Consider the following 27,741-nt stretch of genomic DNA (forward strand, 5'->3'; position numbering starts at 1 on the left):
AGAATGTGCATTAGAATGAAGTTTATACTAGAGGCAAAAAATCCAGGCCAGAAAGAAGGAAAGCCTCAAGTAGGTTGGGGATATTGGGAATGAAAGTATGGTACAACTTTGACAAATAAGAGACAGAATAAGTAAAATTTGGTGAACGCTGGTTATTTGTGTTGAAATAAAAAGAGTCTAAGATGAAGCCCTTGACTTTGATTTGAGTTTCTTCATGGCTAAAAATGAGTCATTGACAGAGCAAATGTGAAAAATCTGAGCTGATTTTCTATAGGGATGAATTCAGTTTTGAATACACTAATGGCAAATGCTTGTAGCCTGTTAAGTGGGAGATACTAATAAGATGGTTATTGTATAGATCTTGAGTGTAAGAAAAAATCACCATGTGTAGGTGATAGTTGCATTTAACACATGCAATCCATACAAATCATCTAGGCTGAAAAATAAAGGAGACTGAAGAGGGCACTTAGAGGACACTGACATTACAGTGTCAGCAGCAGGAAAGGACGGGCTTGATGAAGAAACAACAAAGATAAGAAATAAATCAAGTGAGAGTAATACTGATAGGGGAGCCCAAAAGTTAGAAATTTGGTTTCAGTAATAGCAGATTTTTAGTTTTAATGAATAGGAGATGTGTAAGGTTAGAAAACAGTTAATCTGCTTGCTGGTCTCTCTTAATGGCTCCTTGGTCTTTGTAGGGTGGTGGGCAAGGGGAAAGGTCACATGAGACACCAGACCCAGGAACTTTGGCTAGGACCGCCCACATCCATGCGCACCAAAAAAAACTTCCCAGGAGCCCTTTGGAAAAAAGCAACTGTCCATCAGCCAGTGAGATTTCACCACGTCATATTAGCTCAACCACCCTAGATGGGACCCTTTAAATATTTCCCATGCGATTGCCCGGCTCCTGTCCCTGGGACTAGGGAAACTTGTTGGGCGGGATGCGCTCTGTACTCAATAAAACCTTTTATTATTTCACACTTCGTGGCTCCAGCCCCTTCCTTCTTCCTTGGCAGGGAAAAATACCATACATTTGGTGCCAAAACCTGGGAGAAGTCAGAAGTCCACAAGGACTGCTCCTCTTCCCTTCCCCTCCGAGAAAGAACCAGGACCTCTGACCGTCCACCCACTTTGGCACACGGTGCAGTAAGTCCCCTGCCTCCAGCCTCCCCTCAGTTCTTTCCACCAAGACTCCCTGTTCTAAATCGCAGCTGCATCAAGGACTTTTTTCCATTCCAAGTGCGTGTGTGCCCGTGGAGACGTCCGGAGCATATCCACTTTCCCTATCAATCTAGTGGCCAGAGCTTGAGTTGCAGGATGCCAATTCTCAACTCTGACCACTCTGATGACTAAGGGTGGCCATAGAGGCACAGGAATCTAAACCTAATCCAAAAACACTCCTGGAGTTGCCTTATCCAAAATCTCTCCCTCCCTAAAGAAGAAGAAACTGTTCTTCTCCGCTCTGGCCAGGCCACAGAACCCACTGGATAATTGAACCAGGTAGCCTCCTAAAGGGACTTTTGGTTTTAACACCCTCACCAATTTATCGCCAAAAGAAGCTGGGAACTGGTTGGAGATCCCTTACATTCAGGGCTTCTAGTTACTCACGTTCTTGTCCTAAACTCTGTGCCACCTGTTCTACCAAGCAGGCCCTTTTTGGCCAGAGAAACCTCACCTAAACCCTCTGCTCCTAATCTTTCCTTCTCTGCCCAACTTCCAACTCTGTCCCCCTCCTGCCTGACCCCCGGGGTCACCCGTCTCTCAGGACACCTCTCTGGTCCCTCTGTGAACCTCTTTTACTCCAGTCTCTTCCCTCCAAGAGCCCCCCTCCCCTCCCTTCACAGAATCCTGTTTCTCATTCACCTGCAAATACCAGTCTCTCTTTGTCCTCTCCTACTGGCCAGGGGCCCCTCCCTTCTCCACTGTGTTCTTAAGCCCCTCCTTTGTCAGGCCATTTTCAGCCTGCCATTGGCCCTTACATTGGTTTGCAGGACCCCAAGGCCCAACCTCAATTTTCTTGCAGAAAGTTCTGGCCCTGTCCTGCCTCTGGCTCTGGCATTTTCAGCTGGATCTGGGTGCCGGTCTCCCCAGGAGCCCACCGCCTCTTATTCTCAACCCCCAAGCTCCTATCTGGGACCTGTGAACATGGCATTTAAAGTTTTTAATGGTCTTAGCTAGTGAAAAAGGCCGAGGCTGTTTGCCAGACCTGCATGCAGCAGAAGGTAATACTCCAAACCCAGGCTCTTGTGGCAACCCTAAGGTCAGCAGACCAAGAGTGGCAAGGCACAGGAAGTGCCCAACCCAAGTCCAAGCCACAAAGAGTAATCCCACCAGCAGCTTGCTTTAAGTGTGGCAGGCAGGGTCACTGGTCCTGGCAGGGCCCCTGCCCATGGCTGCCCACTGAGCCCTGCCCTGACTGCAAGCAGCCTGGTCACTGGTGGAGCGATTGCCCCTTTGGGCAACAGGCTTTTCCTCAGCGCCTCTATGTGGAGGACAAGCCAGCCAGGCAGGCCCATCACTAGAACTCCTAGAACACGGCCTCAACTCGGAGAACCCAGGATAATGCTGCAGCTAGTGGGTAAGTCCATCTCATTTCTTGTGGACACAGGAGCTACCTTCTCTGTTTTGCCATCACACTCTGGTCCTCTAGTTCTCTCACAGGTCTCGGTTTGGGAGTGGATGGGACCCCTCTTTGCATGCCACCCCGGCCATGCAGTTTTTCCCCTTTGTATGCCACCCCCAACATGCAGTTTAGACAGAATCCCCTTTTTGCACTTGTTCTTAGTTATGTCTCGTGCCTGGGTCAAGACATTCTACACAGTCTTGGAGCCACTATCCAGCTGACAGCATCTTCCCACGTACTGCTACCAGTCCTGACTAAAGGCTCTCCCACTACAACAGATCACCCTAACATGATCACACCCCCTATTCCACCAAATATTGTTGACCCTCAAGTCTGGGACACCTCAACCCCTGTGGTAGCAACCCACCACCCACCTGTACACATCCACTTAAAGAATCCCTTCCCTGCCACCCATCTTAACTTCCTTGCCATGAAGGGATATTGTGTCTCCCCTCCTAAGGCTCAACTTCACTCTCAGTCTGTAGTCTATCTGGGCATCATTTCCTTGACTCCCACCACCCGAGGTCTCACCCTAGATCGAACTCAGACCCTCTGCAGTCTCCAACCACCTACCACTGCTGATCAGATTCTTTCTTTCCTCGGTTTAATAGGCTTCTTTAGACACTGGATTCTCAATTTTTCTCTCTTAGCCAAACCCCTCTATGAGGCTGCAAAAGAGACTCCTATGGGACCTCTCACATCCCCCAACACCATCAAAAGGATTTTCTCTACCCTTTGAGACACCCTCATCTCTTCTCCCCCTCTTGCTTTACCTGACCCCAGATGCCCCTTCCACCTTTTCACTGATGAAAAGCACGGTAACGCTGTTGGCATGCTAACTCAACCTGTGGGGCCCACATACCCCCCAGTGGCATACCTCTCAAAACAATTAGACACCACTGTCAAAGGCTGGCAGCCCTGCCTCTGGGCATTGGGCATGGCAGCTGAACTCACCAAGGAGGCTACTAAGCTCACTCTCAACCCATCACTGTCTTCTCCTCCCACAGGCTCACCGACCTCCTTTCACACAAATCTCTTTCTCTGTTAAGTCCTTCCCACCTACAAGAATTTCACCTCCTGTTCATTGAAAACCCTTCAGTCACTCTTTTACCCTCTCCCTGACTCAACCCAGCCACTCTACTGCCAGCTCCAATGACACTTCCAGAACCCACCCACTCCTGTACGGAACTAATAGATTTCCTCAACAGATCTCGAGATGGATTATCAGATTCTCCTTTAAAAGATCCAGATCTAATACTCTTTGTAGATGGGAGTTCTTTACAGGGACTCAACGGATGACAATGAGTGGCTTACACGGTGGTCACCACCTCCTCCACCCTAGAAGCTCAACAGCTGCCAAAGGGCACCACCTCCCAGAAAGCAGAGCTGATTGCCCTCACGCAGGCACTCACTCTGGCCCAGGGAAAACATGTAACTATATATACTGACTCTAAATATGCTTTTCTTATCACCCACAGCCACTCTGCCCTCTGAAAGGAAAGGGGCTTTCTCACTACCAAGGGCTCCCCCATAATCAATGCTACCCTCATTTCTAAACTTTTGCAGGCATTACAGCTTCCCACTGAGGTGGCAGTGGTACATTGTGGGGGCCATCAAACCTCTCAAAACCTGGTGGCCTTGGGAAATGCTCGGGCCAATGCGACGGCTCAAAACCTCACCCTGGGAGCCCCCCCCCCCCCACTCCTCTCATGTTTCTCTTCTCTTCCTTGAAACCTTCCTACAATCCTGAGGAAGAGCAGACTCTCCTATTGCTCCTGTCTCTCCCACCAGGAACCTGCTGCCAGAGTGAGCTGAAGCAGGGAGCAATGCTTTCAGTAAGACTGGCCTGATAAAAGAAGCTTTAATCTCCTCAACCATCTGCGAGAAAAAACAAGCAAAAATCTCTCCTCCTACAACCCGCTTAACTCCTAGTGGCAGCCACCCATTCTTACCTGGGCTGCCCCTATCTTCTTCTAATTATCAGCGTATAACTCATATTTGCTCCCATTTTTAAAATTCTTACAGAACCGCATCTGTGAAGTTTCTCAACTCGCGGCCAAACAGATAGATGTTCCTCCTGACTCCCCTCAAAGCCACCACCTACCGATCTCCTTCTCTCCACAACGCCCCTAATCAATAGGAAGTAGCCAGATGAATAAGCGGCACCCCTAATTAACACAAAAGGTTGGAATGTAGGGTAGTGGGCAATGGGGCATGGTCACGTGAGACACCAGACTTGGGAACTTGGCTAGAACCGCCCACATCCGTGTGCGCCAAAAGAAACTTTCCGGGAGTCCCTTCGGAAAAGAGTGACCATCTGTCAGCCAGTGAGATTTCATCACATCATATCAACTTGACCACCCTAGAGACCCTTTAAATATCTCCCACACAGATCACCCCATGAAACTTCCCTGGCCTCTGTCCCCAGGACCAGAGAATCTCATCAGGTGAGAAGCACTCTGTACTCAATAAAGCCTTTTATTATTCCACACTTCCTGGCTCCGGCCCCTTCCTTCTTCCTCGGAGGGGAAAAATACCTTACAGTCTTTACTTTGAAATGAAGTGAAAAGTTTACCTTTTCAGGAGTGTCAGAGGAGGGAGGTAAGCTTACATTGGGGAGGGAGGTAAGCTTACAATAGGGGAATTTAAATCACAATAGTTGTTTGTAAAAACCTAGACACAGGATTTACTGTGAAAAGTTAAGGCTTAAAAATTAATTAGAAACTTAGTTCACCAATCTTAAATCTTTACTTTGCATCCTAAGAAAACAAAGAGTCTTTTCATAGACGATTGAGAAACATATGGTCACAGAGGTACCAGGTCCTGGCTGTTCCTGAGAGACACCTGCTCCTGCTGCCTTGAAGACTTACCAAGGACACCAGATAGGACTATGCCGATTAGACCTGTGTTACATCAGAAGAACGTGCAAGGGAGATGCTCCTGCAACTGAACCTCCGCCTCCTGAACATTGTTATATGACTAATTGCATAGATCCCACCCCCAACACACACACGCCATTACTAACAGCCCCTGAACACTATAAAAATCTCTAGTACCAGGAGAATGTTAAGGCAGTACTTTCAGACAGGAGTCCCCTGCTTTCTCAAGTTGCTGCAATTTGAATGAAAGATGCTCTTATATCTACTCAGCTCCTGTCTCTCATGAAATTGTCTTGAAAGGGCACCAGTCAACACAAATCTCAGGTTGTTCCAGTAACAATCCAATGTAAATCAGAAGGAGAAGTACCAGGAAGAAGAAAATACTTATGAAGGTCAAATATGGGAGGTGGTGTGGAGGAATTAACATGGTGACCGAAGGCATGCCAGTTGGCTTTTGCAATGAGTAGGTAATTAATGCCTTCAGCAGAAACTGCTCACTGTCTTTCAATATCCAGTCTTCTCTTCCATTATAATGGAAGGCAGGATTTTTAATGAGTATTATGGCAGCCTGGAATAAAATCTATTTTCTTCCCCAAGTCTTTGAATCTGGATGTGAAATGTAATCAAGTTCTGGCCAATGTGAAGTCAGTAGAAGTGTTATGCCTTTGAAAATATTGTCTAAGCCCCAGGCTGTGTGCACTGTTTCTTCTTGTTTTTCTCTTCCTCTGTCCTGCTGCCTGGAACAATGTTGCCATGGTTTAGACTGTAACTTCAAGGCCATGCAAGGCAGAGCAATATGATAAAAAGAAGCAGTAACACTATCCCTGGGACAGCTACATTATCTTTTAATGTGAAAAATAAGCTCTTATCTTACTTAAACCATTCTTATTTTAGGTTTTCTGTCATTAGCATCAGACTTGAATCTTAACTACACGGTCAGCTTTGGAGGAACATTCCCAGTGGATATACTAGTGGGAGAACACTTAACCGCAGTAAGCTCAGTGGTGAAGCTTATTGAATATATAAAGTTTTTTTTTTATTTTTATTTTATTTATTCATTTTAGAGAGGAGAGAGAGAGACAGAGAGAGAGAAGGAGGGGAGGAGCTGGAAGCATCAACTCCCATATGTGCCTTGACCAGGCAAGCCCAGGGTTTCAAACCGGCGACCTCAGCATTTCCAGGTCGACACTTTATCCACTGCGCCACCACAGGTCAGGCCTGAATATATAAAATATTGTAGGCAAAGATGTGAGATATATATGTTATACTAAAAAGTCATAGAGATCTTATTTTTTCTGATGAAACTGTATACCTTATTTGATGTTATTTGTATTCAAATTTAGTGAAAGCAAGGGTACATACAGCAATAAGTTAATTATTAGATAAAAATAAACTTTGTTTCTATACATACTTAATGGATATTCTTCTCAAAATGTGACTACTTATTTAAAAAGAAAAATAAAATTCTATCATTAATTTACAAGTGAATGATAATGAATGGCACAGAGCTATTTAACACTTACTAGCCCATGAAGAAATGTGGTAAAGCAGTCAAAATACTTCCAGTGCCCATAATGAGGCAACCAATTCCAATTAACTTTGGTCTGTGTAGTTTGGATCCAAAGTAACTCACAAATACAATTACAAGCAAATTTCCTAGAAAAAGATAAAATTATTTTATATGATTCACTATAGCAAACATTGAGTCCAGTTCTGTGATAAGTAGACTGGAAGGCCCAGAATGAATACAAATAGAGCATAGGACATGGTACCTTCCCTCAAAGACCATGCAATTTAATTGCAAAGATGAAATTCACTTACATTATACCATTCACTGTAAAGTTTTATGTTAGTAAGTATAAGGTTTCAGATACAAAAGAAAGCACTTGACTTACCTGGCAATATTAATAAAGTAAAATTTTATTGAAGAATTTAGAGTTAACTGAATTGTATTGAAATGGAGAAAATCATTCTGATTCAAGGTATTCATTCATGCATTTATTCATTCACCCTAGCATTCTTTAAATTCCAATTAAGTACCTGCCATGGTGTTAGGATACAGAAAAAGAAAAAGAATGAACAATGGTATCTGTCCTCGGGGTACCAGTGACAAAAATATACATATAGGCAGAGGTGCTATTGGGCCACAGAAAGGGAGTTTCAATTAATTAAGGGTTTCACAAAAGTTTCTTGGAGGAAGTGTCACTTGAGATTTAATGTTGAGTGTAAATTATGTACATTACAAAGTGTAAAAAAGAGCATTCCATGTGGAGGGAGTCACAACGAATTCTGATCCACCTGGAGCTACTGTATAATAACAGACAACAACTAAGAATAAAACAGAATGAAATAAAAGCACCAAAATGAGCTGGCAGATAAAGTAATTTATGAAGAAAGAGTTAAATAAGGAAATTGAGGAGAGGAGAAACACTGAAAAAAATTTAGTTAGTATTTCTAGAGGTACATGGGTATCCATAAAATAAGAACTGGTACATTAAAAATAATAAAATAATAAAGTATTATAAATTAAAAATATTATAAAAATGTACACTTTGGGTCCCGATATTAGGTGAGAGATGGCACCAAAAAATATTGCCAAAACATAAAAAAAGGTAGAATTTTTTAAAGAAAAGCTTAAAGAAAAAAATAGCCAGAAAATTTACTATTCACATTATATATGTTTCAGAAGAAAATAGAGGGGATGAAAGAAATATAAAAATATAAAATAAATTCCCTGAGCTAGAGAAGTCCCAAGACAACAGATAAAAATTTCTACATTTCTCTACCACCAATGATGTAAAAATGATAATCCTGGACATATGTTGGCAAAATTTCTGAAATTCAGGGATAAAGAGGAGATACATATTGGTGCATGACAAGGAGACTGGTAATAATTTTTATATACAACATTAGGTGTTATAAAATAGAAGATAAATGTTTTAAAATGTTCTGAGTAAAAAAGATTTTGTACTTTTAATTACATACTTAGACAAATTAAATGTGATAATAAAATAAATACATTTTCTAAAAGCAAGAGCTCAGAATATGTCATGTGTTCAATTATTTCTGAAAATAATAACTACATGAAAATAATCTTCAGAAAAACTAAACATGAGATCAGAAATCATAAGAGTCAAGAACCATGATAAGCAAAGAAATCAGTAGAATTTATAACCATATCCAAATGTTTGCTGTTAAATAGCTACAAGTTGTAACAAAAATATTAAGAATCAACTTCTCAATACAAAGAAACATACAATAAATGGGAATTAAAAGCTAATAATAGAATAATATTAAAATCCTAGATGGTTTAATTAAACCAGGGAAGTTAAAAATGGAAGGATATTATATTTAGCATATAAGATCCTCTCAATCATGAAAAGGCAAAATTCATAACAAAAGAATAGATGAGTCTTCCATTACACAATTATTTTTAAATACTAAATATCTAAATATATTTTAAATAAAGTTGTAAGATAAACAACTGTTTGTAGAAAATATTTGTAATCTATACAACAGACATAATTTCTGAGTCCTTTTAATTATTAAACAGTGAAAAACAAAAGGAAAAATGGGCAGAGATAATGAGCTACCAATTTATATAAAAAAGGGAAAATAATGTTCAATAATTATATAAAACCCCAGTATAATGGGAGAAATCAAAATCAAAATGAAAGCAACAAAGCATAACATTCAATGTTCTAAAAAAAAAGACTTTTAATCCCAATTTTATACTCAGTTAAACAGTAGAAACATAACAAAGGCTGCTCTAAAGCTAGTCTTTTCTCCTTGAATTATCAGAATCCTAATCCTCTTTACAACCTTTTTCTTTTTTTCTTTCTTTGTATTAGAGAATCTTGAGCGAGGGAAGATAAAGCCCTGAAAAGTATTTATTTGCAAGTAATGAGATTGTGTATATCAGGGTTTTCAACCTCTGCACTATTAACATTTTGGGATAGATAATTCACTGTTCTGGGGGTTGTCCTGGGCGTTGTAGAATGGTTAGTTAGCAGCATCCCTGACCTCTACTACTAGATGCCGTTAGCAACCTCTTCCTCTCAGTTATGACAAACAAAACTGTCTTTAGATATTCACAAATTGTCTCTGGGGGCAAATTTATCCCTGGTTGAATACCAGTGATATGCAACATGTATGAACAGTTTTTACTTCTGCAAGTCTGGTTACTAAGTAATAATCAGAAAAAAATAAAAATTACCGACTTCAAAGCTTCCATCAATTAAGCCAGCAATAGAAGATGGTATCTCAAATCTCCTTTCTATTTGGGTGATGGAACTTTTCATAATGGCTCCACCCATTGCCTTACAAATATAGCTGTATGCCAGGGCTGCAAAGAACATCTAAGAAAAAGCAGAAGGAAAAGAAAGAATGATTGCTCACAGAACTACATGTAGATATGTTCATAGAATTAAAATAGCTTTTATTCTTTACTTGAAAACATTTTATCTATCTTTCCTTTGCAAAAAAAGAAACAAACTTTTGGTATATCAGGAGATATGCATACCAAGATTATGTATAATATAAAGTCCTAAAAACAATCTAAATGCCCATAGATGGAAAAATAAATTATGGTATATTCATGAAATAAGATTATATATAGCACTAAAAGTGTACAAACCACTTTTTTTTTTCTTTTTTTTTTTTTTACAGAGACAGAGAAAGAGAGTCAGAGAGAGGGATAGATAGGGACAGACAGACAGGAACGGAGAGAGATGAGAAGCGCATCAATCATCAGTTTTTCTTTTTTTTTTTTTAATTATTTTTATTTATTTATTCATTTTAGAAGAGAGAGAGAGAGAGAGAGAGAGAAGGGGGGAGGAGCAGGAAGCTTCAACTCCCATATGTGCCTTGACCGGCAAGCCCAGGGTTTTGAACCGACAACCTCAGCATTCCAGGTCAACGCTTTATCCACTGTGCCACCACAGGTCAGGCCAATCATCAGTTTTTCGTTGCAACACCTTAGTTCATTGATTGCTTTCTCATATGTGCCTTGACCGCAGGCCTTCAGCAGACCGAGTAACCCCTTGCTCAAGCCAGTGACCTTGGGTCCAAGCTCATGAACTTTGCTCAAACCAGATGAGCCTGCGCTCAAGCCCACAACCTCGTGGTCTCGAACCTGAGTCCTCAGCATTCCAGTCCAACACTCTATTCAAAGCGCCATCGCCTGGTCAGGCCAAACCACTTTTATATGAGTAAACAATTTTATAAGCAAATATACATACATTCACAGATGTTTTAGAGATTAGGGCCATTATCCTGCCTACCTACAAATATATTAGGTAAAATGGCAGAGATATGCCTTTAAAGAGGTTATCCTGGATTATTCTTGTTGACCAAATGTAATCACAAGAGTTCTTTAAATATGTAAGTGGGAGGCAGAAGTATAGTATTAGTAATATGATACAATGTGAGAAACATTTGACTGACCAGTTGAATATGGAAGAGTGCTGAGTCATGAACTTCAGACAGCCTCCAAAAGTTGAAAAAGGCAAGGAAATAGATTGTCTCCTAAAGATTCCAAAGGAACCAGTCCTGCCAACTCCTTGATTTTAGACCAGTGAGATCCATTTAACACTCTTCAACTTCAGATTATAACAGAATAATAATAAATTTGTGTTTAAGCCATTAAGGGCAGTGGTGATAAATGCTATAAAAATCAATTTGGCCCTGGCCAGTTGCCTCAGCGGTAGAGCGTTGGCCTGGCATGTGGGGGACTAGGGTTCGATTCCCAGCCAGGGCACATAGGAGAAGCGCCCATTTGCTTCTCCACCCCCCCCTCTTCCTCTCTCTCTCTTCCCCTCCCGCAGCCAAGGCTCCATTGGAGCAAAGATAGCCCGGGCGCTGGGGATGGCTCCTTGGCCTCTGCCCCAGGCGCTGGAGTGGCTCTGGTCGCAACAGAGCGACACCCCGGAGGGGCAGAGCATCGCCCCCTGGTGGGCAGAGCGTCGCCCCTGGTGGGCGTGCCGGGTGGATCCCGGTCGGGCGCATGCGGGAGTCTGTCTGACTGTCTCTCCCCGTTTCCAGCTTCAGAAAAATACAAAAAAAAAAAAAAAAGATCAATTTGGTTAAAGAGTCATGAATAGGAAATGCTCTTTTACATGGGGTGGTCAGGCATGAAGTAATGTAGACAAAGATTTGAATGAGATGAAGGAGCAAGATATCTGGAAGTAGAAAATTTCAGGAAGGGAAACAACAAGTATAACCTTTTCCAACTCAGAAGCATACTTGGCATTTTTGAGAAGTAGCAAAAAGGCGAATATGCTTGGAGAAAATTGAGCCAGAGGAAAACTGTGGAATATAGAAATGGAATATAGAAACTGTTGGTTAATAGGGAATGATTATTCTGCTTATATCTGGATAGGGAGTGAGAATGAAGGCAGAAAAGGAGAACTTTTACTTTTACCCTATTATTTATGTTTTCTGATGATTGATGATGCATTATTCTTGCCGTTGTTAAAGAGTATTCATTACAACATAGAGATACAAGAAATGATGGACCTCTTCAGTGCAGAAATGGCAAGAATAAAGATGAAAGATCTACTGGCAGGGTCTCTATAATTTAGTTGGTTGGGTTCAAAAATTGAAGGAAAGGGGTAATAAAGAAGCAAACACTATTGGTGTTATTTAAAAGTATCCATTATCTATTTGTACCTATATGCATTTCAGCCTGATGAGTCTGTATCTGCATTTCAGTAGTAACATGGCTGTGCCTGTGAGAAATACTTGACTGATCACCAGTGTAGAATGAGGGCAATCATTGAATAATCTATATATTAATTCCTGGTTACCTGAACATCCTGAAGGTACTACAATCATGGAATTTGGGAACCTTGAGGAATCAGTTGCCCTCTCTCTATCTAAGTATTTTTTTTCTTTTCTTTTTTATCTGTAAAAGGGAAAAAATAGCATCTGGCTGACAGAATTGTGGTAAGAAGTTGTGGTAGAAATTTAAGAAGAAAATAGAAGCGAATAAATAGAAGTAAAGCTCTAGAATAGTGTCTGGCATAGAGTAAGTGTTTCAAAAATCTTAGTTATTATTATTGCTTCTCTGATGTTTATTTTTGGCCTGCTATGAGCAAACTTTATACGCACTGCTAACATGCTAACTTTTCTCCAGATATGCTACATGGGATCACTCTATGTATCTGCTTCAGCCACTTGTTTTCGCCTTGCTCTGCATGGGCCAATCAAATCACTGGAACCCTCAATGTTTGAAAGCAGAAATAACCCAGCACACCATATTATCCCCAGACAATAAAATGTAACACAACTGCATGAACCAATACTGAATTAACCAATACTGACATTCTGCTTAAATATTATTCAAATATTTCATCATAACAGACTTTGCAAGTAGTCTCTAAAAACAAACAGAATTCATGTTCCCTGTACAAGGTTAAAAGGGACCTTAGGTAACATTATTACAATTGAAAGAATTATTTCATGTGGTCTTTTTATTCATCTAGAGAAGACAACAAATTTGATTGAGAAAAACTCCTAAAATATGAGTAAAAGTCAGTCATGATGTCTTTATTTTCTTAGGGCTTCTCTAAGGTGGTTTAAAGAATTTGACTTGAGTTCAAGGGTTTTTGATTTACAGATAACTTAAGGCAAATTTTCAATATCCCTGAGTCTTGGTATCTTCAACACTGTATTCAAGGAGTACTCTTTCATGTCTATGAAACTCCCTAATATAATTTATATCATTTAGTGTCTCACAGTTTTGTGACAAAAGCCAGGGAAAGGTTTACTACTTTTACTAACTTGCATATGGACAAATAAAGTGGTCTTCCTGTCAACAGCTAGATCTTTGGGCCAAGTCTTTTGATTGTTTTGGAGATCTCTTTTCCATCAGAAAATATTTAAGTAATTAAAAGAAAAATTGTTGTTTCTAAAAAAATTTTAAATAGGTTAAGACTACAAAACAATTCTTTCATAAAACTGCTCAATCTCTATTTATAGGTCAATTCTAAGACTATTTTTAATAGTATTTATTATACAAAAACTTCTTTTATCTTAATCACATTTACAAATATTTTTTGGTCTATCAAGAACCAAAGAGAAGATATCAAATTACTTGTAATATTTACTATTAGTAAACTCCTAGTCATCAGAAATATCGCCAAAAATATATCTTTTTCAGATTTATTACTTTTAGATCAAGATATGGGTCACTCTGTTAATATTTCAACATATGCTTCAGTTGAAAATTCTAATTTGAAATAAAGTGATCTTTTTTAAAAAAAAAACTGGTTGCCTTTTCTTTAAAGAAAGAAAACTCCCCTTCCCTTATTTAGTTTGAAAATATGAAACTAATTCTACCTTGAATCCACTGCAGCATCTACTTTTTCTTTTCTTTGATGGTTGTGCCTCTGCCGTCTTAGTTAAATGTTGATTTGGGTCCATCATTGCACTGCAGATATTATGTGACTGTTTTCAATTGTTGCAGATGTTCTGTTCAAAATGATGACCTATTCAGGGAGAAAAAGTGTAACTTATTTCACTTTAACAATATACAATTCAGAAATCAGAAAACCCACTTGGTCAACCTCAATCAATCTATAAATCCACTAATATTCATTAAGGTCCAACCGTGTGCTGAGTACTGGGCCAGGTAAATGTTTGACATGCAAACAAAACACAGAGAGTCCTAGCTTTCAGGAGATTATAAATTAGTTCAAAAGATAAATTAATCAAAATAAAATCTAAACAACAAATAATAATATAGAATCACTCACTAGAGTACATGAACAGAAATTTTTTAACACAAATACAATTTAAAACTTTTTTTTTATATATCTGCTTAAGATTTAGGAAGGCAAATGTGTGTTTATCTTTATGGCTTTACAAAGTGCTGAGCAGTGCCTTGTACATAACAGAAAGTCAAAATGAGTAGAAAAATAATGTATAGTAATAAGTTGTAATCAGAGTGGCCTAAGAAGGTTTCATGGAGGACGTACCTCTAGAACTAGACTTGAAACCTGGTAAAGTTAGGATTTGTTAAAAAGTTCACGGTGCACTCTAAATATCTCTCAGTCAGACTCTGGCCATATTTGAGATTACCACCATCATGATCCTAATTTATTTTAATTTTGTTAAATTATTTTTGAAGAGAAAATATGTACATGAAGTTGAAAGTACAAAAGATCAAAAAGCCTTATTATTAAAGATTTTCCTCTAATCCATGTGCCCTCAGTATCTAGTTTTTCTTTTTGAGGACTAATATTGTCAGCTTTTAGTGAATCTTACCCATAAATATAATATGCATTTTTTAAGTTAAATACATAATATTCTCTTTTTTTTTTTTAACACAATGACAGCATGCCATTAACACTGCTTTCTACTTTTTTATTTTGCTTTGTATATGTAATTTATGGTTACAGGGTATTGCATTATCTGTGATATATTTAGATAATTTCACATCAATAAATATTTAGGTTGTGTCTAATGATTTCATATTAGAAAACTTTTTAAAATATGTCATTTTATTTATATGTGATCATAGCTGTAGGATACATTTCTATAGGAGCTTTGAAGTTAAAGTGCAAGAGGAATTATAATTTTGAGTTATTAACCCACTATATTAAAAATTTCCTTCTTAGATTTGCTCTTTTTCATCAGATTAGTGGGTTCTTCACTGAGGTTTAGAAAAAGCATCCCTGTTTATATATATGTGCATCATACACATTTATGTATCTAAAATAACTATTATATTAATATATAGAAACACACATAAGCATAATATATGATTATCAATAGGACATTATTATACAATATATTTAAAATATATTCTATGTATAGTTAATTCTCATTATTTGAGGTTATATTATAAAAGTTGCTACAATCATTGAATTGGCAAGTATTGAACGTTGCTCCTAAAGGAAAGATAGGGCAAGGATCCTGTGTCACAACATTTTCATCAACTGATCAATATATAACCTTGTTTTATATGTCTTTCTGCTTAAAGACACCTTATTTAATTTACATTGTTGACCGATTAATGTAGACTCTGTGGCCAATAGCACCCTAGGGCTCATGTCTGAGAGAAGCTTATGTAACATTTTTTCATCAGGTACCTCACAGCCTTCTTGCACCTGGAACACTGGACAGCACTATGCCTGTGAGCTGTTTTAACATAGAATCACCATAAGAAAGCACAAAACCTAGACACTAAATAGACTACAAAATGGTTACCTGACCAGAATGTGGAGCCACACCTTGTTTGACCTCAACTGGGGACAAGTGTGATGGACAACTCAAGTTTGTTGTCACTCTGTGCAGTATTGATTTTGAGGTTACAAATATTTTTTAGTGAGTAAGCAAGTTTGCAAACCCAAATTCCACAAATAATGAGGATCAACTGTATATATTATTTATTCATTTACTCAATAAAGATTTACTGATATCCTAAATTATGAATATTAAAGACCATAAATATATATAATGTGTATTTATTGAAGAATGTGCAAACACAGAAATAACTATCTAAAAATATTATTTAGTATATGTGAGTACATACATATAACACAGGCATGACAGCAGCAACTCACACCTTTGTACATCTAAATTAGTCATTTTCAACCTGTGTGCCATAAGAATTTTTAAAATATGCAATACCTGACTATTTAGTCAGGGGCACTGACCTCTTTTCTTTTAGATTGTTAAATTTAAAAAAATGACAACAGCCAGCACAACAATAGCCATCCTGTGTGAATGAATCAAAATGATACCTATTTTTTTTGTCAGATTGGCAAAAGTATAACATATTTTTGGGGTGCTGAAGAATTACAGTAATTAGTTTCTGTGTGCCATGAGTGAAAAAGATTGAAAACCACTGATCTAAGTGAATCTGTTATTATCCTACTTTTTGTATGTGCTCCATACATGCCTGTGCCTGTGTAGTTACTGAGAGGAGTGAGGTGAGGAGGAAGTCAGTGGTTTGATGGTCCCAAAGTTATAAACAGCCTTTTGCTAAATTTCCTGTCCGCTTAATCCTATCATTGCCAATCTCTACAAATGGTTTGCAAAGGGGATAGTCACCCTTTAACTTTAGCTTTTTATGTTGTTTTTTGGCTACTGCACAAATGTTCTTAAAGACGATTATCTCACCCTTCTTAGCCTGGCTCCCTGCAATTGATTAACTTATGACTATCTTGTCCCCCACTTTTTAATATCCTATGTTTATCATACATGTCCTCAAAATCTCTCAGAGGACTCTTATACCACAAATGATAAAATTCATGCTTCTTATTTGAGATTCTTCACAAACTTAACCCAACCCTTGTTTTTAGTCTATTTGCCAAATATACCACCCACAGGCACCTTCAGTAATATAGAGCTACTGTCCCTAGGAAAAAACTCTCATGTTCTTTTTCATCTCTTGGTAGCAATTCTGCCCCAACTTACTTCTCTTAGATATTTTCCCGGTTACTCCCAATTGAAATAACCTCTCTCACCCTGCTGCTCCCCTGGAGAATATACCTGTATCACAGTCATTAATCTTTTTGTATTTCCACAACTTTTCCAGACAGATCACTATTCCATACTTCTCTCCTAGGTACTGGGAAAAACTATTGAGAAAGACGTGGAAATGCAGACACCTTTTCCTTCATTTCTTAGAAAGATTAAATTGTATTAAGTAACTACAAAGCAGTTAGAAAGTTGGAGTATCGATATAGGCTTGACCCTAAATCCCACACTTTCCACTTCAACATGGTATTTTAGGCCTGACTTGGAGACATTTAACATAGTTTTCTTTGGACAGATATATATATTCTCAGAGATTCAAACAAATTTCAAACAAATGGTATATAAGTGAATTTTGAGTACACACTATATTTGTAAGGCAGGACCACCAGCATTTAGATATCACATTGCAACTTTTCCCTGAACAGAACAGCCCAGCACTGTCTAGTTTCATGGACTGAAGCAGAGGACAGAATATCACCAGCCTTGTTTATCTGTGTAAAGCCTGCACTATTGGAGGGAGAACAGAAAATCTGTGCAAGCATGTGGCCCACTTTCTACCAGGTACCTGTGGAACTGAGGAGGAGAAATGGGAAACAGGATGAGCTAATTTAGCCTTCTATGAGGGGGTGTCTCCTGTCCTCCACCTTACTTTTACAATAACAATTACCCTATTAGGGTAACCACCTTTCTGAATGGGAGAAGGGAACCAACATCTATTAACTTCTTAGTTTGTAACAGGAACTGTGCTGAGAAATTATGTTCTTTCTTTTAATCAGAGATATAATTATCTAGAAAATCTCTTTCTTTTTCTTCACCTTGAGTTAACCTTGAGTTGAAAAAGGAAACAAGAAGTGGATAAGTGACTTTGAGACACTTCCCATAACTTGATGATTCTCAACTAACTCTTCACTCCACATTATACTGTTAACATAGGATCAAAGAAATGAAGTGTATGTCTAATAATTCTGTGTAGCTAGTGAAAAAAAATGCCTTGTAACATATTTTGGGAAGGTAACCAGAGGTCCATTTTTCTGACTTGAATTTCCAGCTGTCTAGAAAGTAAAGGGAACAGGTTTTCAAACTTTAAATTATGAACGTCTAAATTTTCCATTTTATGTTTAGGAGTACATAAACCACAGTCTCATCTATTTCTAAAAGGGATATTTAATAGGTTTTAAGGGCCTAGGACAGTGTGTGTAGAAGTCAGAGAAATAAAGGGTATAATATTTATCATGTCAACAAAATATTTTGTCTTTGAAATTTGTGAAATTTTTCCACATAGAAAAAAGTTGAAATTAGAAAATCTCAAAGGTTCTTACCTGGACTTAGAATCCTACAGCAGCAGCAAAAAGTCCATCCCTTTAACTGTTGTTAAAGTCTGTTTTTAAATAGCGAGTTGGCTTTTCTTTTTTATCAGTACAATGATGATTAACCATCAGGTCATTGTCCTAGGCAAATAGAAAAAAATTAACTCATTATTTTAAGAGTCTGTTCCAGACTTCTGCATTTTAAATATTATATTTGCCAGAATTTATAAGCTATTTTTCTGTAAGTTTAATTATTAAGCTTTTTTTTGAGAACAACTCCTATTTGTTTAGGTAATTCAGTTGGTTGCCTAGATTTTTTAAAATTTAAGTATACTAATACAACAGATTAAGGTACTTAAAACTCTTCCAAATAGAAAATAATTCAAGACATTTTTTAAAATATCTACAGTTTACTTTAGCATTCAAAAGACAAAAGACACCCTTTGTAGTTGATACTTGGGGGCAGCTCTAATATGATGTCATGGAAAGCGAATGTTCCATATGGAATAGTAAAGCAATTCATTAAAAGATAGGTCTTCTATGTGATAAAATTTTTAATAATGACAAAAGTAATCAAGACTACATTCCATAATAGATTCTTTACATTGAAGCATGAAGAAAGAAAGGTTATGTGGTTTTTTCTATTGACTTGGTTTTTAGAGACAGGTAAGCTTGAGCCAATTGAAAGTTTCCCTGAGGAGGTATTGAGATTGAGTTTTATTCATTTATTCATTCATTCATTCAATCACTAGATAAACATTTCTGACTCCTTACTAAACTTCTATACCTCAGACATTAGGCTCTGTTCTGGAAGTATACTAATTTAAATCTCATAACAAATACATGTATTTGTTATATTATATATGCAGTTATTATATGGAGAGTACATATAATAGCTATCATATATATGACTATTATACAGAAAAAGCTACATATATATATACACATATATACACATATATAATTATGTAACAATATAAGAATATATATATATATATATATACACACACACACAAAAATAGTTAGCCCTTATCACTTCTGAAGGACAATTTTTCACACCGCTGCAGCTATATGTATTTAAGTTCTATGTATCTGTTATTTTATTGATAAGTTCTATCCTGATTTATTCTTGGAAGTTTGGAGTCATGGGAAGAACTAAAGAGTGTGGAGAACGAGAGGGTTGGAAAATTCTTAAGAAGATTGGGACTAAGAAGATTAGAGCCCAGACCCCAAGTAGTCCTCTGCTGGATCAGAATCTATGGCAGTCCACCCTCACGCCCAGGGGATTCTGATTCAATTGAACAAAGATTATGCTTTCAATGCTTTTTTTTAAAAAAATAAGCACTTCAGTTAATTTTTATCTAATGCAAAATCTTGAAAGCCACTGTAACAGAAAGAGAACACTTCCAATTGTTTCTGCAGATTTTTCGTTCAAAGTGGGAAAACAGTGTGGGTGTTCCTATGCTAAAGACTTTTTCTTCAAAGTTTTAGTCCAACATAGTGCATCACAGGAAGGCAAACAGTACAAATTAACTAAGAACTTCTCTAATCCCTAAACTAAAGCCATCTGGTGAAATTCTGCAGTGTTTCCAGAGGTCAAAGAGCATTTTTCGTTTTTTAAAGGGAGAGGAAGGGAGATAGAGAAACAGACTCCGGGATATGCCTCTACTGGGATCCACCTGGCAACCCTGTCTGGGGCTGATGCTTGAGTACTGAGGTATCCTCAGCTCCCAGGGCCAATGCTCAGACCAACCAGGCCAATGGCTGGGAGCGGGGAAGAGAGAGTGAAGGGGGAAAGGGAAGAGAACAGATGGTCGCTTCTCATGTGTGCCCTGACTGGGGATCAAATCCAGGATGTCCACATGCCAGGCTAATGCTCTATCCTTTGAGCCAACCAGCCAGGGCTCAAAGAGCACTTTTCGTGACCTTTTCTCTGTCATGGCTATTTAAGTAATTTTGATTGTTCTTGTGTGACCTATGAAAGAATATGAGTAGTTAGAGGAAAAGAGTTGCAACAGTCCTTTCAAGATCAATATTATGCGAACATCCATGGGTCAGTAGAATTGCAAAATTTGCTTTAAAAATCTATTGATATTTCCTTCAGAGGTAACCATCACAGTTCTGATGACACGTCATGGTCTTTGGAGTATGATAAATTTTTATGCCATATTGTCTCTGATACTTGCTAACAGTATGGACTAATGTAGGTTATTTAAACTTTCTGAGCATCAATATCTTCATCTATAAAGTAGGAAGACAGTGGTTGGGGTAGTATTAAATAATGTCTCTGCAGAGGTTTACACAGTGCCTGATACATTAGAAATTCAATACTTAATAAAAATCATTCTATGAAATTTGTGCATTATAAATATTTTAAAGCAATTCATTTGTATCAAATGAACAAACAAAAATAAAATCTCTAAGGCATGTGCTTAGCATTTTTTTCAACAGTTTTTATTCCTAGAGTTCTCAGGTGGGTAACAACAGGCATGTTTTGAGAGGGTGCCTTCAAGCTCAAAGCAAGCCTGTCACTGCCTTTCCATCTAACTTCCCTTAGCAGTGGTCAAGGGGAAGCTCCAGGAGGCTGTATAGTTCTGGAAGGAACCCAACATATCTCTACCCACTAACACTGGACCCTGGCATCATGATGATTACCTTATTATGGTCATCTTCTTCTTATGCTAGTCACCACCATGAGAAAGTATGGGTTCCATGATCATGTTCATCAATTTCTGTCTAATTCCCATATGACTCTGTACATCCTTGTTTCTGTCCCTCACTACCTATCCCTCCCGCAATCTTAAACTGAAATCCTTCTCTTGAGGTTCTTTTGAACTCACGGTTAATCATAAGCATAATTACCTTTACCTTCAGCCTCTTCTCTGATTGTATTTTGTTTCCTTTGTTGCTCTAACTTAAACCTGGTCCTTCCCTGAAGGCACTGCCTTTCCTGCTATCATGATCAGTGGAGGCTGCCTCACTCCCCACGGTGCGTCATTGTTCCACACCAGATGGACTGGGGACCGATATCCAATTTGCCTTTCCATTTTCACACCCTCTTTCCCCAGAATCCATAGTTTGGAATCTCATCAAAAGACTCTACCACTTATCTATTCTTTAGTTTAAATTACCTACCAGTTCTTAAGTCACTTATCCCCATGACAGTTTTGCTTCTGGTTCAAAGCCAATCCCTCAAAATAGAACTCTTTCAATACTTCTTGGTAGTTTCAATGACCATAAAGAGAATCCTTATAAATCTGGGGCCTCTTAGTTTTTTAACCTTCTCTTCTCCAATAATCTCGCTTCTGCTCACCCCAATGGACATATCCTAGACCTGTTAAATCCAAAACTACAACTTTTCAATAATATCAGCCTTGTGGATTGGATTGCCACTATCTTTCAGATCACACACTGTAGTACCTGAGGTACAACAATGCTTCAACTGAACAGGACCTATCTATAATCCATGGATTGATTCTAGTAAGGAATCACTGCTCTTCATTTTATGTCTTTATTTCCCTCCACATCTGGGATAAATTTAATGGTCACAATAATCACTTTTTCCAATATATTTTTCAAATTATTTGTGATCCTTATAATATTATAATCACTTGAGAAAACTACAGCTGTGATTAAATTCAACTCTCAGACTAGTCTGTCCATTCATACATTCTGAGAATATAGTTGAAGAAAATCCCTCAACTCTGTTGACTTTAAATTTATGATCATGAAGCTCCAATGGGCCCTTTGTTTTGAATAGCTAGGTATCATGTTGTATCTTTATTATCAAAGTATCTTGCATTCTGAGTAACTATTTTTTGCCTTCCTCTTTCCTCAAAACTTTAAGTCACCCTTTGTTGTCTTCACCTTCAGCTGATGATTATTTCACTCACAAAAGCAAAGAACAAAATTTCCAAAAGCCCCCTTTGCCACATCTAACTACTTAGTGAAGCAGTACCACACATTGTGTCTTGATGAGCTGTCCATGCTCGAGCCACGATCACGTGCACTTGTGCACCAGACTGCCTTCTTTCCATGTGCTCCCAAGGATGCCCATTTTTCCTTTCTTAAGGAATGGTCCCATCAGTGTATAAATGTTCTATCACTTTCCCATTTTCAAAATTTTCTCTTTTGATCCCATTCCCTTTCTAGGTATTGCCTTATTACTGTATTATTTTTATAGGAAAGAAAAGAAAAACCTTCTCAAAAGGCTTATCGATAATGTTATTATTGTTTTCTATTACCTTCTTCACAATCTTTCATGAGCACACTTTAATCATGTTTTTGCCCCTCAACTCTCCATTCAAACTATTCTTGCCTAAGTCACAAATTACCTAAATGCTACGTGGAATGGTCTTTATCTGACTTGAACTCCTCACAGCATTTTTCAGAGCTGGTTATTCCCTCCTACAGGGGAAATACTTTCTAGGACACCATCCTTTGTGGTTTTCCTATTAACTGACTGGCTTCTCCTCATTTACTGAATCCTGTCTAATACCTTTGGCCACTTCCCTGGAGTGTCTTAAGATTCAACTCCCATTTATTCCATGACAATTTTGAGTTAGCACCATTTATCTCATGACAGCCTCAGGATTCAACTATTAGATTTTGATAAGCTCATTTATTTTCATGTCTTTAATACACTGCTCACAAAAAATAGAGGATATTTTATTGCTTCATATTCATTTTGAAATATCCCCTGATTTTTGTGAACAGTATACCACCCCTTTGTTGAAAGTTTCAAAATTTTTATCTCTGGCCAGGACCTTCCTAGTGAGTTCTAGATTTTTTCCATTGCCTAATCACCATCTTTCTTTAGATATTTAATAAGCACTTCATACATAACATTTGCCAAGCTGTTTTCATCTTTCCTTCCCAACCCTGTACTCTACATCAGCACATTATAATTCTATCCTTCTAGTTACACACAATTGTGCACGCACACACAATATTGGAATCATTTTTGACTCCTTGCTTACACATACAATATCAGGTTCTAATTTCAACATATATCCAGTTGATTGCTTCTTATTACTTCCATGGCTATCCTTCTAGTCCTGAGTTATTGCAGCATCCTCCAACTCTTTTCTCAGCTTATCTCCTTACAGTCACCACCCCTCTTTCGAAACTACACTTCCTCATATAAATATAAACACAGGAGCCAGAATCCCCACATCAAAGCAGGTCATATCATGGCACAGCTCTGCTTAAGTCCTCCAATGACTTCATACATCACTCAGCATGAAGTCCAAAGAATGGCCTCAAAACCCTATAGGATACAGACTCACAATCAGGAATTTTGTACTTGCTAGAAGGTTTTTCTCCAAATATCTGCATAGCCCACTTCATCACCATTTTTTTGTATCTACCCAAATGATACTTTCTCAGTGAGGTCTTTTCTGACTGTTATTTTAAGTATCTCCCCCTTTGATCTCAATAAAGTTTCTTACTACTTTATTATTCTCTCATTATCCATCATATGAATTATAGTCATAGTCACATACTTTGTTTACTGTCTGTCTTTCCCTGCCCTGGAAACAATAAATTGACACTACAGTGTAAGTTCCAGAAGAGCAAGGATAGGTGATCATCTGTTCTGTTTGCTACTATATCCTCATTGCCTACGATAGTGCCTGGTACCTAGTCAATCATAATGTTTTTCAGTAGAATAAATAAATTTCCACTTAAAGAAAACTTAGAGCAATGGAGTGATGTGCAAAGCAGACTTAAATGGGAAAAACAGTGAAAGGTGGTAAGAAAGTTGTCTATAATTGTATAGAAAACAGTTATCCAATTATCAATGGATGTGATGAAAATGCTGAGAAGAGTCACTAATTCATGTTGTTTGATCAGTCAAACATGATGCTGGTGCAACATGATCAGATTGTGGAGACCATGTTCCCCATTTTCCAGTGGCTTCCTAACTCAATTAGAATAAAGATACAAGTTATTTTCATATTTTAACAAAACTGGTAGAATCTCTTCCCTGCTTATCCCTCTAATGTTATTTCCTAAAAATTTCTTACTTAGTCATTACTTTCCACCAACATAAGCATACTTGATCTTCCAGAAACATCCAAATCATGCTCCAGTCTGAAGGGCTTTGCATGTATTCTTCCGTCTACCTGGCATACTTTGCCTCCAGATGTCTGGTTTTTACTTCAAGCATTTTTTTTGCTCAGTTGTTGTGGCCTCACAGATGCTTGCCCTGACCCATTTTAAAAATGTAACGTTTATAATTCTCTATCCCCTTGCCCTACTTTCCACCCCTCTGTTTCTTAAAACATGATTTTATAAAATATGTTTGTATATTGTTATCTTCCCACAAAAATATAAACAAACAACAAAAAAACCCAGGGACCTGGTAAATTGTAGGTAAGCAAAATTATTTTAGATGAATGATTAAATCATGACAAATAACTTTCCACTGACAATTCTGAAGGTGGCTGGTACACAGAAGGAGATCTAACATCTGTTTTAACATTTGATTTTCCACCTATTTTTTAATACTCTAGCCCAGTGGGGTTCAATCTGGGATGTGTATTCTCTTAGAGAAATAAGAAGGCTTTCTAAAGGATATACAAGCACAGATAATGTTTTGGAAAGAAAAAAAAGGAACAGCTTTCTTGAAGAATAATGGATACATAGTATACTGCATATACATAAAGTGTACAACTTAATAAGTTTTGACATATGTATTCACCAATGAGATCAAGAACATAAACATAACAATCACCCTAAAAGTTTTACTCTCCCTCTCTACGACTCTCCAACCTAGATCCAACAATAGACCTGTTTTTTATCACTATAGATTAATTTATATTTTAAAAAAATATGTTATGTTAATGTAATTAAACACTATGACTTTTTATATAATTTCTTTCATTCAACCATGCATAGCATTATTTTGAAATTCAACCATATTGTTGTATATATATATATCAATAGTTCATTCTTTTCATGCTGTTTAGTATTCCATTATATGAATGTATCACAATTTCTTTACTCATCTGGTTATAAAAATTTGAGTTGCTTCCAGTTTTGAACTATTAAAAGTAAAAGTGTTATGAATACTTATTATACCTCTTTGTGGAGACATATATTTTTATTTTTCTCCTAGTTGTGGAGAGCTGGGGTCATATGGAAGGTGTATGTTTAAGTGTTAAATGACTTGCTAAATGGTTTTCTAACGTAGTTGTATCATTTTACATTTCCAACAGCAGTGTATAAGAGTTTTAGTTCCTTTACATTCTTACCAACAGTAGGTAGAAAGTCTTTTAAAACATCAAATTTATTGGGGTGATATGGGTTAATAGGATCATTTAGGTCTCAAGTGTCCATTTCTATGATACATGATCTATATATTGTGTTATGTGCCTACCATCCAAGTCAAATCATCCTCCATTACCATATATGTGGCCCCTCTACCTTTTACTACCACCTCTTTCCATCTGGTAACCATCATACAGTCTTATGAGTTTCAGTTTTATATCCCACATGACTGAGAGCATATGGTTCTTAGTTTTTCACTGGCTTACTCTTTTTAATTTTATTCCTTCTAGTAAATGTACAGTGGTATCTGTAAGGTCGGTGGATAATGGGGGAAAGGCCCAGGAACTTTGGCTGGGACCACCCACAGCCAAGCACGCCAAAAGAAACTTCCCAGGAGCCCTTTGGAAAGTGCCCGTCTGCCAGCCAGGGAGATTTCACCACGTCATATTAGCTCGCCCACCCTAGGGACCCTTTAAATATCTCCCATGTAGGTCACCACTTGCGACTTCCTTGGCCTCCATCTTTCCTCAGGGCCAGGGAACCTCGTTGGGCAGGATGCGTGCTGTACTAAATAAAGCCTTTTATTATTCCACACTTTGTGGTTCCAACGCCTTCCTTCTTTCTTGGCGGGGAAAAATACCTTACATTTTGGTGCTGAACTCAGGAAGAGTTTGAAGCCCGCAAGGACCACTCCTCTCCCCGTCCCCTCTGAGAAAGAACCAGGATCTCCGACCTTCCACCCACTTCAGCGCATGGTGCAGTAAGTCCCCTGCCTCCAGCCACCCTTGAGTTCTTTCTTCCAAGACTCCCTGTCCAAAAACCGTAGCTATGTCATGGAAATCTTTCCGTTCTGAGTGCACGTGCTTGTGGAGACGTCCTGAGCACATCCACTCTATCTTATTCGTCCGTGGCCAGAGCTTGAGTTTTGGGATGCTGATGCTCAAATCTGACCACTCCGAGGACTGAGGGCAGCAGTGGGGGCACAGGAATCTCCCTCCTTAAAGAAGAAGAAACTTTTCTTCTTCTCTGCTGTGGCCAGGCCACAGAACCCACTGAATTAGCCTCCTGAAGGGACTTTCGGTGTTAACACCTTCACCAATTTAACTATCGCCAAAAAAGCTGGGAACTGATTGGAGATCTCTTACATTTATGGCTTCTAGTCATTCATGCCCGTCCTTAATCTCTGTGCCGCCTGTTCTACCACGCAGGCCTTTTTCTGGCCAAAGAAACCTCACCTAAAACCTCCACTCCTGATCTTTTCTTCTCCATGGACTCCCAACTCTCTTTCTCTCCTGCCTGACCTCTGGGGTTGCCCCTCTCTCGGGACTTCTCTTTCATCCCTCTGCGGACTTATTTCGCTCGGGTCTCTTCCCTCTGAGAGCCCCCTCCCCTCCCTTTGCAAAATCCTGTTTCTTATTCACCACTACCATTCTCTCTTTCTCCTTCCCTGCTGGCCAGGGGCCTTTCCCTTCTCCACTGTGTTCTTAAGTCCCTCCTCCATCAGGCCTTTCTCCACCTACTATTGGCTCTTACACCGGTTTTCAGGATGTCCAACCCCAATTTTCTTGCAGGAAGTTCTGGCCCTGTCCTGCCTTGGGTTCCAGTGTTTTCTGCTGGATCTGGGTGCCGGGCTCCCCACGAGCCCCCCTCCTCTTATTCTCAACCCCCCCAAACCCCTATTCGGGACCTGTGAACATGGTATTTAAAGTTTTTAACGGTCTCAACTAGTAGAAACAGACCAAGGTTGTTCGCCAGGCCCGCATGCAGCAGAAGGTAATGCTCCAAACCCAGGCTCTTGTGGCAACCCTGAGGCCCGCAGAGCAACAGGGGCAAGGCACAGGAGATGCCCCGACCCAAGTCCAAGCTTCAAAGAGAAATTCCACCAGCAGCTTGCTTTAAGTGTGGCAAGCAGGGTCACTGGTCTTGGCAGGTCCCTGCTCTGACTGCAAACAGCCCGGTCACTGGTGGAGCAATTGCCCCTTTGGGCAACAGGCTTTTCCTCAGCACCTCTATGTGGAGGACAAGCCACCCGAATGGGAGGCCAATCTAGTCAGGTGGGAGCATTGCTCAAACTCCTAGGACACAGCCTGGACTTGGAGAACCCAAGGTATGCTGCAACTTGTGGGTAAGTTCATCTTATTTCTTGTGGACATGGGGGCTACCTTCTCTGTTT

At 38.7% G+C, this 27,741-nt stretch overlaps 1 protein-coding gene across 2 annotated transcripts in view; it reads right to left on the reverse strand.

Moving 5' to 3' along the window:
- Positions 1–18,451, reverse strand: part of SLCO1B3 (solute carrier organic anion transporter family member 1B3) — a 47,074-nt gene extending 28,623 nt beyond the window's left edge. Inside the window, exons 1-4 of one of the 2 annotated variants that reach the window (XM_066354770.1) lie at positions 18,309–18,451; positions 13,843–13,991; positions 9,719–9,860; positions 7,026–7,158 (exon numbers count right to left, since the gene is read on the reverse strand). In XM_066354770.1, coding sequence (XP_066210867.1) covers positions 7,026–7,158; positions 9,719–9,860; positions 13,843–13,929 — 362 coding nt within the window. In that variant the 5' untranslated portion in view covers positions 13,930–13,991; positions 18,309–18,451. Of the gene's footprint in view, positions 1–7,025; positions 7,159–9,718; positions 9,861–13,842; positions 13,992–18,308 lie in introns of those variants that run through there. The other variant, XM_066354778.1, reaches the window with a different exon arrangement.
- Between the last annotated feature and the right edge of the window lie 9,290 nt (positions 18,452–27,741).

This window comes from Saccopteryx leptura, chromosome 1, assembly GCF_036850995.1.
Source record: "Saccopteryx leptura isolate mSacLep1 chromosome 1, mSacLep1_pri_phased_curated, whole genome shotgun sequence".
Classification (NCBI taxonomy): domain Eukaryota; kingdom Metazoa; phylum Chordata; class Mammalia; order Chiroptera; family Emballonuridae; genus Saccopteryx; species Saccopteryx leptura.